The sequence below is a fragment of the Stylophora pistillata genome, chromosome 6 (assembly GCF_964205215.1).
Source record: "Stylophora pistillata chromosome 6, jaStyPist1.2, whole genome shotgun sequence".
Lineage (NCBI taxonomy): Eukaryota > Metazoa > Cnidaria > Anthozoa > Scleractinia > Pocilloporidae > Stylophora > Stylophora pistillata.
In genome coordinates this window covers 34,369,891-34,384,310 of record NC_142524.1, presented here as the reverse complement: position 1 = coordinate 34,384,310, position 14,420 = coordinate 34,369,891, and the positions used below count along the sequence as shown (strand labels likewise).

Here is a 14,420-nt window from a genome sequence, read left to right as displayed (position 1 = left end):
GACCAGTTTCTAGCCGGGGTAGTCAGTGACGTCACTCACATTCTCTATATATGTCCTTTATTTCTTGCCTGTTGATTATTTATTTAGACATGTCTACGGGTATGGATTGGGAAGAGAACGATAAGAATTTGTCTGAAGGAAAAGTAGAGAGCACGCGACAAGTGTTAGATGCCGATCCAATATAGAGTCCTAAAGTGCTTACGTCACGTTTCCATAGCACCGGAATTCTGTGGTCTAAACAAACCAATATGGCGTCCCTAGCGTGACACATTGTCGTTGACCTCGAGCACTTCAAGAGCTATAATAGCGCATTTTATCCTCCAATAATAGAAATAAGATAAAGAGAATCAAGATAACCTTTGGCCTTACTATTGAAGAGTATAATAAGCGGACAAAAGCACCTGGTGAGCAATAATTCGAGTCAAAACGCCACGGAGACGAAGTTTGCGATGGGCCAGTGTTTTCATCCAGATTGCAATCTCACATCTGAAAGCCACTGCTGCTGATTCTTTTCGTTTCCAGACCAGAAAAAACATAAAACACTCTATGATAAGTGGATATCATTTGTAAGGTGAGTATTTTTCGAATAATATATATTTCGATGCTGTACCATCGATTAGAAATAGCTGTTTTTTTTTTATCTCAAACTGATTCACGATTAGCTGTTTCTCTTTCTTGTCTTATTTGTTTTCTCGCGGCTTTGCCTTTCCTTGTCTTCAGTCTTGATCTAAGATTATTTAGTTACTAAAAAACTATATGATAGTTGTGAGTATCAAAGCTTTTACACTAACTAGTATTAAGTAACAAGCTCAGAGAAATACTCGCTTCGCATTCACATCTTAGACTACAAGGTTAAGCATGTAACCAACTAAACTTTGGGTTTTTTAAGCGCAAGTATAGTAACTGCTTCTGTCTTTTTCTGTTATAGGAGAGGAGATAGAAAGCCCAGCAAACATTCGCGACTTTGCAGTTGTCACTTTAAAGATGGGCGAAAAGAAAATATGCCTACCATCAGTGACAGAAACAGGCACAAGCTGTTTGATAGTTTGGACTTGCTGCCAGGTACAGGACCAACACCTCCCAGTACACCTACCCCCAAGAAAAAACGGAAAGTGTCTGCCGAGCCCACGAAATTATCAACTGTAGCATCTGTGCTTGAAGAGATTAAAGAGAACTCTGAACCATGTTCCACTGAATGCTCACAAGAGGAAAAGACAAGTTCCAAAGAAGCTCTGCTGTCAATAGAGCTTGACATGACTTCAACAGAACTTGCTAAACACAAGGAAATGTCAAGTTACTATAGTGCACACTACTCTGCTAAGAGCTTGAGCCCTGAGGTGATATGGATGGAGACAGGTCTACCCACTAAGGATGTTTTTGATATTGTTGTGGGATATGTTTCAAGATTCAAGGGTGAAATAAACTATTATGCTGGATGGAAGGTTGAGGCGATCACACTTGAGGACCAGATATTTATCACTCTGACGAAACTGAAACAAAATTATACCAATCTACATTTAGCCCAGTTGTTTTCATGCAGTGTTGCAACTGTTGCTAACATAGTACTAACTTTTGTCCATGTTCTGCATTCTCTCCTGTTCAAAGACATCATGACAACCGTGCCATCTAGAGAAAAGAACAAGATGTGTTTGCCATCCTCTTTCACTGAGTACAGCAGTTGCCGCATTGTGATTGATTGTACAGACATTCAAATTGCTGCACCTAAGCTCAAGTCCCAGCAGAATGCTACATATTCCAGCTACAGGGGAATGAACTCTTTCAAAGTCATTATAGGGGTTGCCCCAAATGGAGTTATAACCTATGTTAGTGATCTTTTTCCTGGCTCAGTCAGTGACAAGGTCATGGTTAAAGAGTCTGGGTTTTGTAAACATTTGAGTGCTGGTGATCTTGTTCTGGCAGACAAAGGTTTTCTCATCAGCGATGTAGTTCCAAGAGGTGTTTCAGTGAACATACCACCATTTCTCAACAATGGAAAGTTTACAGAGAGTGAGGCAAGGGCGACAAAATCAATAGCTCGATGTCACATCCACGTAGAGCGTGCAAATGCAAGACTTAAGAGTTTTCGCATCCTTGGCTTCATCCCAGCATTTTTGAGGTGCCATGCTGACAAGCTATGCCAACTGTGCTCAGCTCTTGTTAATTTGCAGTATCCATTGATCAAGGATGGCTGCGAAGACTTTGAATTTGACTCAATAGAACTTTTTTTCAACTAAATTATAGTACAATGAGTTTTTAATATTATTTTTGTATTACTAGAAGCCCCACTGTAACAGATCAAATGGTATTGACATAGCTTTGGTCAAAAATATGATGTGGTCAGTTTTACATTTTTCTGATATTCATCACCTTTATGTTCATTAATACAAACTACTATGTGTTCTGTGAAAATAGATTATAATGAAATCCAGTGACATTCTTAAATTGTCATTTCAACTAAATCCAGGTCAGGGGCATGTGACCAGTATGGAATTCTTTTGTCCAGTAGTTCCAAGTGTGAAAGTCGTGCTGGCTTAAAGGTTTTACTTTTGTGTCTGAGAAGCTGGGAGCCTGAGTCCAGGTGTATAAAACTAAAGCCACACTTAAATTAGCTTAAGGGATGGTGAGAGGTAGTCAGAAAAAATAACCTGTGTCTGCATGGATTTTGTTTTGGCTCCCTCCCCTTCCCTTTGCATTGCTATGCAAGCCTACTTAAGCGTGGCATAAGTTTTATGCACCTGGGCCCTGTTGAGTAACCAGGATAAGTGTTACCAGCTACCAGTAGCCATTGGTTGCAAAAAAAAAATTGTTTAAGCTTGCTTTCAGGAAGAATGTAATTTATTATTAAGTTACTATGCTAAATGGAAAAATGTGGGTTCTTTATCTTGTGTCTCTATCTGAGTGTAGAATATGTAATGTTATATTAAAAAATTAATGTATGAAATTTAAAAAAATACCTTTTAACATTAGCTATTGCCTATTTACATTAGCTCCCATTCCCCCCCCCCCCCTACTCTGATTATGTCCAGCATCTGTGCACCACTTTTCAAAGTTCTCCCTCGGTAATCTTTGGGAATAGTTGATGAAAGTAAAAATCACTCAAGATAGTAGTATTGTGCTCCCAAGATTCATCTCGTTCAATCTTGATAACTACACTATCCTTTGTGGTCCATACAACAAAGTAGCAGAATTTGCGCTTTGTCAGGAACATTTGGCCTTGACACTGATGCCAGTAAACATGTGTGGTAGACAGCGTATAATTCCCTTCCTTCTCCTCCAAGTAAAAGTCTTTGTGCCCACAAGCTTCCTTGATTGTCGCATTTCGATGTGTGTAGGGGCACTTACACTCAATCACCGAGTCGTCTCCCACAAGTCCGTCAGGGGAAGCACCCAGAACTCCCGACTCGTGTAGCCAAAGGCCGGTCTGTACAGGTGTAAAGTTTGTGATGTTGGTGAAGGATTTCAGGGCCTCAGTCTCATTGTCCTGTCCCCATGCAATTGCTTTAACTCCACTCAAGTTGTATTCCCCAAGTAGTCGCTTGATAAGAGACGGTGTAACTCTTTTTGCCTGGAGGACGGAGCCAAAATTACTGGCAGTCAGGCGGCCTCTACGAGCTTGGTGCCATGCAGGGCTGTTTCGCTGGCCAGCTGTGAGGGTGCTCACAACATTCATGGTTCTCTCCTCTACTTTGGCATTCTCAATCAAGTACTCTAATTGTTTTTCCTTCGTAGATGCCATAAGGAAACCTTCTGAGTAAATGATATCTTCAATCGTCTTGATCGGGAGAGGGGTAGCAGGTTGTGGTTCGGGACTCAAGATCCAGCAGGTCCCTGTAAATTTGCCATAGCGCTTTAGTTCGCTGTACAGCCACATCCGATCTTCTCGGCTAGGATAGCGCGCCAAAGGGCTGTAATCCTTCTTCTTCGGTGGCGCTGGAAACATCTGGCTTGCAGACTGTGCGCTTTCTACCTTTCGCTTTCGTTTCCATTGGCATTCCAGGTCCGTCCTGCTAAGGTTATGGATGCCATAAATAAATATGGCTGCCGCGTGACTGCACTTGAACTCGCCGCGAGGACACTCGCATTCTGTGTTTTTTATTTCAAGGTTTTCATCGACGGAGATAAATCTGATAAAAAGATAATTCGAAACAGACACGTAAGTTGCAATATATATTCCGCAATATAAACGTTAAATTGGAGGTGAAATCGGGGTTGGGAGTTCTTCGAATTGAACATACGTGTTGTGATCCCAAATTGGCAACTTACTGTGACTTTGTAGTCCTTATTTTTCATGCTTGCTTGGACTTCACCTTTGATGAATCCCCTGGAATAAATAAAGCTTTGGACATGGTCGGATTTGAAGTGGTTTTCTCCGCGATCAAGCGATTTCCGCTCTCCAGAAAAGAAAGAAACGAGTGAGCATATCGATAAAGACGCCATGTTTGAAGTATGAGTTTAAACTGTTTAGACCAGAAAAAAATGCTGTCATGGCAACGTGACGTCACACTTTAGGACTCTAATGAAAAACGATACCGACAAAGTCATCCACTTCCGCTAAAAGTGTGATTTAGCGTGTATTGTTTACTCATATTGCGTCCTTGTCATTAGACGCATGCACTCAACTGCTAGATACCGGCTTTGAAATTACTACATCAAGCTCTGCTTAAATAATGGTTTGCCTAAGGAATGTTGCTTCGCTTTAGATTAAATCCTACATAAAGGGATATCACGACTACTAGGAAATCTGGAAACCATCAGTGAATGAAAAACCTTCAATCAGAAGAGAGCCTGATAACCCAGTGGACAAATATGCCGTATGTGTGATGAAAGATCAAGAAACCATTTTTGGACATATGAAGAAGGGAAAGAGTGGACGATTAGTTAAGTACGGTGGCCCACAAGTGCACACTGAATTCAAAACCTCTACGTCGAATTCCAAATGCCCGAATTCCAAATGCCCACACCAAATTCAATTCAAATTGCTCACAACGAATTCATTTGGAATTCGGTGTGAGCAATTCGGCTTGGAGATTTAGAATTCGGCGTGGAGATTTAGAATTCGGCGTGGAGATTTAGAATTCGGCGTGGAGATTTAGAATTCGGTGTGGAGATTTAGAATTCGGTGTGGAGATTTAGAATTCGGCGTGGAGATTTAGAATTCGGCGTGGAGATTTAGAATTCTGTGGGGAGATTTAGAATTCGGCGTGGAGATTTAGAATTCGGCGTGGAGATTTAGAATTCGGCGTGGAGATTTAGAATTCGGTGTGGAGATTTAGAATTCGGCGTGGAGATTTAGAATTCGGCGTGGAGATTTAGAATTCTGTGGGGAGATTTAGAATTCGGCGTGGAGATTTAGAATTCGGCGAGGAGATTTAGAATTCTGTGTGGAGATTTAGAATTCGGCGTGGGGATTTAGAATTCTGTGTGGAGCTTTAGAATTCAGTGTGGAGATTTAGAATTCGGTGTGGAGATTTAGAATTCGATGTGGAGATTTAGAATTCGGTGTGAGCAATTTGAATTTGGTGTGGGCATTTGGAATTCGGCGTGGAAATTTAGAATTCGGTGCGGAGATTTAGAATTCGGTGTGGAGATTTAAAATTAGGTGTGGAGATTTAGAATTCGGTGTGGAGATTTGGAATTCGGTGTGAGCATTTTGAATTCGGCGTAGAGTATTTTAGTTCGGTGCGGAGATTTAGAATTTGGTGTGGAGATTTAGAATTCGGTGTGGATATTTAGAATTCGGTGTTAGCAATTTGAATTTGGTGTGGGCATTTGGAATTCGGCGTAGAGTTTTTTGATTCGGTGTGCACTTGTTGGCCACCGTAGCTAAGACAATCTTTTATTTTCTGAGAGTGGATAACAGAAATTCATGCACTGTTGTGACAGGCATGCCTGTTAATCTTGGCGACGGTGAAGGGATGAAAGTGCCATGCAAACTTTTGTTTGAAGGAGAGAAGAAACACGTCAGTATTCTTGAAAGAGAGTTCACAAAGCTGAAAGACTAAAATTGGATTTTTCGTCAACTCTTTAGGCACATGGATTTTCATCACATCGACATGTTAATAACTTTTATAAAGCACCGCACATACAGTACAGGGATTAATGCACAGAGAACTGTTTAACACAATTATAAAGGGATTAACGAGCTGTGAAATGTTCGAAACTGTTATTACATAAATATATATTCTAATTTCCGACAGCGTCTGTTCTGTCATTCAGCTGGTAACTTAACTTCGAATTATTGGGGAAAATCCGACCTAAGGGAACAGAAATTACTTCGAATTAGTGGGGACTTCGAATTATCCGAGGTAAAATGACTGAGAAAAGTGGGGCAAAACCAAGGGAAATGAATTTTACTTCGAATTATCCGAGTTCGAATTATCGGGGTCCAACTGTATCATTTTAGAGTGCCACAAAAAATGGGAAAACAAGAGCCCCTATCTGTACTTAATGCATTTAAAATCCAGAGTTATTCTTAAAAACGCTTAAAAAAACTCATTCCTAGACAAAAAAGTAGTTGTAAGTGTAATTGCCGTTACCAGTCTGATTACAGGATGAAGTATTGGATTTCATTTAAATCCTTTGTCACCCTTACTTGCTTTGGTCCTAAACAACAATTGGTATATGAATAATTAAACAACAGAGTATTTCTGTCGAGGAACTATCGGCTGATAGTTGCCCCGCGGAAATTTGATGTTCTTAAAACAAATGTGCTAGTTTTGAGAACATCAAATTTCCAAGGGACAAGTATCAGACCGATAGTTCCGAGACATAAACACTCTATTGTTTTTATTGTTCACCACTAAATTTTCTTCCGCGCCTACAGCTTGTAACAAATGTCAATAATTCGCAACCGCACATTGGCTAAATAATACGTTATACCTGTCAGAATTGAAGTCACTGTTTTTCCGATCTGCCTAACTTCGCGGCCGTCATACCATTCAAAACTTTTCACGGATGAGCACTATCAATCCAGGTATTTTCAGCGGACGGGTACTATCCATCCGGGTATTTTCCTCGGGAGGGCACTATGGGCTGATAGTGTCTCTCCACGGATGAACACTATCGCGTCACGTGATCGATTTAAACCAATAAGAACCGGAGAAAATTTAGTGGTGAACTATAAAGGCTGATAGTTTCTAAAGAAACTGTTTGGGGCTACGTCGGTGGGGGCACAGGCGGCCCAAGCTCTCTTTGAGAACCACACAAGGAACACAATTTGCATATCGATTTATAAGGATTTGTATGGGATTTTCTACAAGATATCCATAGAGATAGTTAAAAGTGAAAATATTACATAAAAATGGCTTACCTTATTCTATGCGTGTGTTGCTTGCTTCTGGTGTCGTTATTTTACCGATTTCACTTGATTTTACCGATTTCACTTGATTTAATCGTTTTTATTAATCCTGGTTTTCTCTTCTAGAATCAAGTGAAATCGTTAAAATAAGGACACCAGGAGCAAGCAACACACGCATGGAATAAGGTAAGCCATTTTTATTTAATATTTTCACCTTTAACTATCTCCATGGATATCTTGTAGAAAATCCCATACAAATCCTTATAAATCGATATGCAAATTGTGTTCCTTGTGTGGTTCTCAAAGAGAGCTTGGGCCGCCTGTGGTGGGGGTAACGAAATAATTTGAATATATCAACAAAGTTGAAATGGTAAATTGGCCACCGTTACGGTTATAAAAGCTGACGTTTCGAGCGTTAGCCCTTCGTCCGAGCGAAACGTTAGCTTTTATAATCATAACGGTGGCCGATTTACCATTTCAACTTTGTTGATATATTGAAATTATAACAATTGGCATAATTGAATAAAGTTGGAATCATTATCAATTTCTTAGTGACTAGTTAATTTCGTTTTTGTGACCTTGGTCAGAATAATAGTACTGAGAAATAGAAACTGGCTCTAAATATCAATGTGGCTATGGTAGCTGAGTATAGCAAAAGTCTGACAGCAAATCATGAAGTTCTTTTGTAGCAGCTATCTGGGTACGCACTGTCGATAGATACTCAGTGTAGGTTTGTGTTCCTGTCAAATTCTCTGTTTTGCTGCTGCATATAGGTTTTGGTGTGTATCTTCCACTGTTCCGAGTTTGTGTAGCAGATTCCCTCATAAGCCCCTAAAGAGAGAAAGTTCATAGTGGTTCATTTTTTACATTATTTCTTGGTTGAAGACTGTCATCAAGTATCCCCTTGCTTTTGGGGAAACTTGAAGAAAGGAAGGAGAGATTGTTCTAAATACTGGTACACTGTGGATGCCATTTTGCAAAGCATCTGGGCCACGTTGTTCAAAGCTTAGTTAGGATAACCCAGGGTTAGAATGAAGTCTAGTTTTAGATCTAAAAGCTTTAAGAGCAAATTCAGTTTAATTCTACTTGTCTACAATTTGATGATTAGATGCTCTCAAAAGAAATAGAAAAAGCTACTCCCAAAACAGTTTTTGAAAAAATAACTAAAGAAACTTGGATTAAAGTTCAACCTTGATGTAGCAATTGGTGGCCTGGGGGCATAAGTGGACCCTGATCAGTGCAAGACCACAGATGATGTTTAAATGTGGCAGAGTGAGCATGTTACCATGGGCCTTACAGCATAGCATATTCTGTGATTATGGAATAAGCCAATATATGGCAACAGTCAGTCTATATTACTGACAAAGAGACAAAAAATTGCAGGTATTCATAACATTCACATGTCTACTCTCAAACACATATAACAAGGAAAAACAAAATCAACACTCTTGAAAAAGTCAGCACACACTATACGAGTCATGTATAGCTAATGAACTACAAATAACAAAAAAATTCCTTTGAAAAAGTTTAAGGAGCCTACAGTCACCAAATGGTAGTATGTCAACAGTTAAACGTTTTTTAACTGTTTTTCAGTTATTTCACCAGCAAGTGAACATCATTTTTACCAAAAAGAGCTGGAGCTGGTCACATGCAATGTAAAAATCTTCTAAACTTTTCTCAAGCTTGTTGTTTGACACCTCAGTTGTCTTCCTGTCAAAAGGAAAAAAAAAAATACTCTTTGGTTAGGTTCCTGGAGTAAGTTCAAAATTATTTAGTTTTGCAATGAGAATCACATTTCCCTGACAGTGTTTATCTTTAGACTGAATAAATGAAACCCCTTTTACCATAAGGGAAGTCTAATGTTGTAGTATAAAGTCAAGATTCAACTTCTTTATTCCAGCCGGTCCATTCTACACAAGAAGACACTGATGCACATGCGTCCATATATAAAACTGCATGTAAACTATCATGGATTAAAAGCTCCTGTACACTGAGTAGATACTACAAAGATACAACCCAAAGTGGAGAAAGAAATTGACCAAAAGAATAGTAGTAAAACATGACTTTTTGCAAATCACACTTGCATATGGGCTCCATTCTTATCTGGTGCCCTCTTCTCATTTCTTCCTATTTTTCACCATACACTTATTCAATCGATGCATTCATCTATTTGGAAAATGTCTGAAAAATTTGGCAAAAAATTAGCACTCTTTTGTTATTACATCAAGCCCTGCTATATCACCCAACAGGAGAATCACTCCTTACAATATGACTCCATTTCACAGCAGAAATGTCATGAAATAACACAATTACTATCCAATTGTACTTCGTAGAGTACAAATAATGCGTGAGACAAGTACAAATATCATGCAACACTTGTACTCCAGAAATATCTGTGAAATCCACCCATACTGAAAAAACAATTTGGCGTATTGGGTAATAAATCTCTTATTAGAAGTTTTGTTGTGTAGTAACGCTGAGTACTTTTACTTGTTGTTTGTATTTTGACTTGCCCTGTGGGCTTGTCAAAATACAGCACAACTTGTAAAAATATTCAGTGATACTACACAGTAAAACGTCTACTTAACAATTATTCCACAGGCACGCATTGGATACAAGGTGATAGGTAGCCATTGGGGCGTGTAGCGCCAAGTTGGCTATAATCATCTCCTATCCAACGAGCGCAAGTGGAATAATTGTTTTATTAAAAACACCCCCAAGATATTAGACAAATCTTGCCAAATCTTAAATTTTTGGGCTCCCTTTCAATTTTAAGCAGACGCATATGCTTACCATATTTGGAGATTACAGTATGGTATATTGGCTAATATACCATAATGGCTACGCCAACAAAGAGTCTTGAATTGCATTATCCAATGATCCAGTTTTTAATAATAAGATTTATCATATGGCCGTGTCTCACAAGGACTGGGAACTACCGAATTCACAAATTTGATTGGCTGAAATCAATATTGAAAGCGGTCTAGATTTTCCCATGTAGACAGATATCTAGACCGGTCTAGGAAAAAAAGGTACAAAGAATATAAAAAATTGCCATATAAGATACAGCCATATAATAAACATGTTATTAACGGAGCTAGGTCGGTCTGTATGGGAGAATCTTGACCTCGTTCGCTGGTACTGCGTTCTGTCAGTACTGGCGACCTCGGTCAAGATTCTCCCATACAGACCTCCCGCTCGGTTAATAAGAACTAAATATAAATCAACTTACGTCCCAAGGTCAACTTCTGCATTTTGATCAATGGCCAGATTCGCTAATCTCATAACATTCTGTAACAAAAAAAAATTGTGGCTAGATAAATGTAATTGTTGAATTGGATTTCGGACTAAAGCTCCGAAACATGTCTTATCAGGCTGCAGACAAATGTTGGTGTCACACTCACTATACCAATTATCTTTATGTACATATTACCAAGTGAAAACTTGAAAGATCAAGCTTGGTTGCTAGCGTAAGTTGTGGCCTTGAAAAAGCGATTAGTCTAGGATCCCATCGATCAGGTAAAACTTGACAAAAAACAACAACTGAAATGACGTTCAATTACCATAATCTCTCTTTTGAGTATTTGATGTATTAGAATCTTACCGCGAGCGTATCTTTAGTATTTTTGATCTGTTTTACGATGTATTCCGCATCAATCGCCGAGCCGGCCGTATTTGTGGTGGTCATTTTGGATTTTACTTGTAGGCCTATGTGCTTATCGCAAGCCTATCACCATCTACTAAACTAATATTGTCCAGCTGCTTCTATCAAAGGCCACTAACGGCGTCATGTATGACCAAAACAAGATTTGAACAAAATGGCGGCAAGTCAGGAAGGTTTGCTTCGTGTTTCTTCTTCTCCGGGACAATTGCAGATGACCTGTACAGGCGAATTTGTTGCATTGCCTTTGACGAAGACTATTGTGGGAGTTTGGTGGCTTGGAGATATCTCGAGGAAGGTAAAGCCAATCAAAGATGAAGTTAGATTTTGTTACTTGTTATTAACTAATTTTAATTACTGCAATAATTATAGTTTGATACAATATATTTTAATGTTAATTTTGAGCTTTGAAATTAGATTTATGAATAAGAAGGACTAAGATCACTTGCTTTTCATGAGTGATGTTAAAATAAATTCATAATTAGGCATTTTTACTGATCAGAATATTATCGAATCAAATTTTTTCGAGGAAACAGACGCTGGAGGATGTTAGGTGCATAGCTACTTACTATGTAGCATTTTTTCTTATCTTTGTAGCAAGAAAATGTCTTTCAGAACTATTTATTTCATTTGACATGACCCAGTAGTCGTTTGATCGTTAGGTCCTTGCAGCCATCTAGAAAAATAATTATCGGCAATGCAAAAGCAGCTAGCTGCCATGGCAACAATATCTAACTTGATGAGAATCCTTTTTTATACCATGGAATTGTTTGCTGAATTTACAAGGGGTTGTACACTGTTCATTTTAAGTTTCATTTTCAGCCTTTACAGCTCTCTGCCCACAGTGGAATAGTAAGCACCACTTGTTTTGGACGAAAGGACAGACCCCTTCTCCTCTGCACAGCATCAGAAGACTTCATATACATCTGGAACATTGACAAGCTTTTGCTTATTGACAATATAAGTATGAAAAACTAATGTAGTGTTTTCTGGAGATTTTATAGTTGTCAACCATAAGAAGCTCTAGAGCAATATGGGTACAGTTTATTTCAGATTGATACAGGTATTTTAATGCTTCCTCTGAAGTAGACAGGACTTCAGAAGGTTCACTGTAAGTGTTTTTGAAGAACAGAACTGATGTGTAAATTATGAGCAAAACATGTAGTATAAATTATGTGAATGAGACCATGTAATATGCTCCAAGCCTGACAAACCTATCTGTTAAGTTTGAAAATTGAATGCTAATGCAAATTAGAAAATGATTCCTTGAGTGGCATCCCTATTCAGTCCTAATCAATGATTGAAAAGTCTATTAAGCATCTTGATGTTACAGCTAGTGATCACAGTAGTGGGATAGCAGTTGGTAAAGATTTGGGACATGTCCAACATCTTAGCTTCAGCATGTCTGACAGGTTGATAACAGCATGTATAGAGAAAGAAATATGGGTCATTAACATCCAGGTATGTTATTTCAGATTTGCAGTTTTAATAACACACATATTTTTTCTCAGGTGAGAAATACGATTTATACCTCTCTTATTTTTCATTTAATTAGACTAGCAAACTGGACACTTTGTTGGAGGGCCATACCAGCATTGTAACATGTGCAGAGTTTTCTCCTAAAAACGAGTCAATTGTTGTGTCCATAAGTGAAGACAGAACTTTTAAGGTATGTTCAATGTACATGCCAGTGCATTATATTGTGAACTATTACATTTTCTTTTGATGAGGTACTGCAGCAAAAGGTAATTAGGAAAAACTGTTACAATGAGATGGAAAATTTTTTAAGTAGGAGAAATGATTTAAGACTTTCCATTAAGATGATTTTATTGACATGTGCGAAATTATGTGGCAAATAAAATCATGACAAGATTTGGGCAAAGTAGAGGAACGTTTGCCGCAGTCCTTTTAATCACAACAGTTATCATGAAATGTCCTTACCAATGGCCATTCATTTCTTTGTCAAACTTGGCCAAGAATTTGATCTAGTTGTTCTTTCAGTAATGATTTAAAGTCCTCGTCCGAACAACTGAGACTGTGTGTTAAAAGTTGTGAGGATAAATTTTTATAGTTTTTGATTACTTATTGTTGCTGCTATTTGTCTATGTTAGTTTTTCATGTTTTTAGTGTTTTATCACAGGCAGTTTATTTGAAATAAGGATTCTAGAATTCTGTATAAACTGGCCTAATTACTCAGATATCTTCATTTTTACACTAGTCTTGTATATATTTATATTTAACTCCTTGTTTTTGTTTTTGTTTTGATTATCTGTGTAATTGAATTTGAGTAAATAAATAAATGAGTAAATAAACTAATCTCTCTTTGGCAGTGGAAGCAGGATTAAAATAAATTATCAGTTGGCTGAGACATTTTCAGATCTTCAGGAAGTTTGAAATTGTAGCCTTGTCATTTACGCTCTAGCTCTGGATTGTAGAGAGTGCTTTGGCAGCTTTGTAGGAATCATATTAAGGAAGAGAGAATATATAAGCAAGAAAGGGAAAACGATTCACTTTTCTTTTCCTCTATCTTCTCATTTTAAACCTATTCTTACAAAAATTTAAGACAACTCTCAGAAAAGTACCTTAACAACACACTTTTAGTTATGATTCTCGGCCTAAAATTATAGGTTTCACCTAATGAATGGTTTAATTAAACTTTGTGTGCATTTCATTTATGACACAAGGTATGGAACATTGAGCAATCATGTTTGGTGTACCAGTCAGCCATTTTGTCAGGTAGGGTTACAATGTATTTACTTGAATAGAACGAGGAACCATTCAAATTACCCCTAGAGTCAATTGGTTTTTTTTTTTATCCTTAGAACATACTCTAAGTTCCAAGTTATTCAGATTGTTTTTCTCAATCAGTAAATTGGAAATGCAGGGTATTTATTTAGTAACAAGTTTCCCCAACATTTGTACTCCTTCATAATGAATTTTGTGATCATTTTTTCCTGGTGCGTAGAAGGCAGGAACAGAAAATTGTTCGGAGATATTTGTTACTTCAAAGTTTGCAGTGAGTTAATCTTTTAACTCCCAAGATCTGTTTGTTAATTCTCTCCTCTAGCTGCTACACCCTTCCTTGTAAGTTAGTTACAAGAATTTTGTCTTAGATCAAGACACCTGACAAGTTTGAGTACATTCTCATTACCTGTTTGCTGGATAGTGTATGGATATTGTAGGGAGAAGTTACATTTTATTCACTTCTAGGAGTCAGTTAAATGGTAATCACTTGAATACCTTATTTTCAGCTCATCCATTCCTTTCACTTGCTTTGGATTCTGTTCAAGAGCAGATGGTAATTGGTTCTGCTGATGGGAAGGTAACAAGTAACAAAATTAAAAGCTTGCAACCAATTTGCACTTTAATTTTGAGAAATGCTGACTCTTGTGAATTTTTTGTTCTTTTAAAGGTTCACTTGTATGACCTAGCTTACAATGGTCGTTACCGATGCCTTTATGA

The 14,420-nt window shown here is 38.0% G+C and overlaps 4 protein-coding genes across 4 annotated transcripts in view; 2 read left to right on the top strand and 2 right to left on the bottom strand.

Moving 5' to 3' along the window:
* The first annotated feature begins 176 nt into the window (after positions 1-176).
* LOC148729568 (uncharacterized) lies at positions 177-2,880 on the top strand. Its single transcript, XM_088726150.1, has 2 exons — positions 177-571; positions 929-2,880. The coding sequence occupies exon 2, from the start codon at positions 1,002-1,004 to the stop codon at positions 2,232-2,234; it is 1,233 nt and encodes a 410-aa protein (XP_088582276.1). The 5' UTR covers positions 177-571; positions 929-1,001; the 3' UTR covers positions 2,235-2,880.
* Positions 2,236-4,519, bottom strand: LOC148729567 (uncharacterized). The gene is made up of 2 exons (XM_088726165.1): positions 4,264-4,519; positions 2,236-4,124 (listed from the first exon to the last, which is right to left on the bottom strand). The coding sequence occupies exon 2, from the start codon at positions 3,938-3,940 to the stop codon at positions 3,044-3,046; it is 897 nt and encodes a 298-aa protein (XP_088582291.1). The 5' UTR covers positions 3,941-4,124; positions 4,264-4,519; the 3' UTR covers positions 2,236-3,043.
* Positions 4,520-7,476: 2,957 nt separating this feature from the next.
* LOC111347397 (mediator of RNA polymerase II transcription subunit 29) lies at positions 7,477-11,060 on the bottom strand. Its single transcript, XM_022954650.2, has 4 exons — positions 10,902-11,060; positions 10,530-10,588; positions 8,923-9,007; positions 7,477-8,128 (listed from the first exon to the last, which is right to left on the bottom strand). The coding sequence occupies exons 1-4, from the start codon at positions 10,983-10,985 to the stop codon at positions 7,931-7,933; spliced, it is 426 nt and encodes a 141-aa protein (XP_022810385.2). The 5' UTR covers positions 10,986-11,060; the 3' UTR covers positions 7,477-7,930.
* Positions 10,665-14,420, top strand: part of LOC111319041 (WD repeat-containing protein 27) — a 20,313-nt gene continuing 16,557 nt past the window's right edge. The window contains exons 1-8 of the mRNA XM_088726141.1: positions 10,665-10,816; positions 11,072-11,256; positions 11,781-11,922; positions 12,292-12,419; positions 12,514-12,627; positions 13,643-13,694; positions 14,210-14,280; positions 14,371-14,420. The exon at positions 14,371-14,420 is cut by the window's right edge and continues 267 nt beyond it. Coding sequence (XP_088582267.1) covers positions 11,116-11,256; positions 11,781-11,922; positions 12,292-12,419; positions 12,514-12,627; positions 13,643-13,694; positions 14,210-14,280; positions 14,371-14,420 — 698 coding nt within the window. The 5' untranslated portion in view covers positions 10,665-10,816; positions 11,072-11,115. The remainder of the gene's footprint in view (positions 10,817-11,071; positions 11,257-11,780; positions 11,923-12,291; positions 12,420-12,513; positions 12,628-13,642; positions 13,695-14,209; positions 14,281-14,370) is intronic.

What these genes read in the sequence shown, in the direction of transcription:
- LOC148729568 (XM_088726150.1), top strand. Translation starts at nt 1,002, where the DNA reads ATGCCTACCATCAGTGACAGAAACAGGCACAAGCTGTTTGATAGTTTG.
- LOC148729567 (XM_088726165.1), bottom strand. Translation starts at nt 3,940, where the DNA reads ATGTTTCCAGCGCCACCGAAGAAGAAGGATTACAGCCCTTTGGCGCGC.
- LOC111347397 (XM_022954650.2), bottom strand. Translation starts at nt 10,985, where the DNA reads ATGACCACCACAAATACGGCCGGCTCGGCGATTGATGCGGAATACATC. An exon ending in GCAGAAGTTGACCTTGGGAC is followed by an intron (nt 9,008 to 10,529) that starts GTAAGTTGATTT and finishes TCCTTTTGACAG; the next exon opens with GAAGACAACTGAGGTGTCAA. An exon ending in ACCAGCTCCAGCTCTTTTTG is followed by an intron (nt 8,129 to 8,922) that starts GTAAAAATGATG and finishes TTCTCTCTTTAG; the next exon opens with GGGCTTATGAGGGAATCTGC.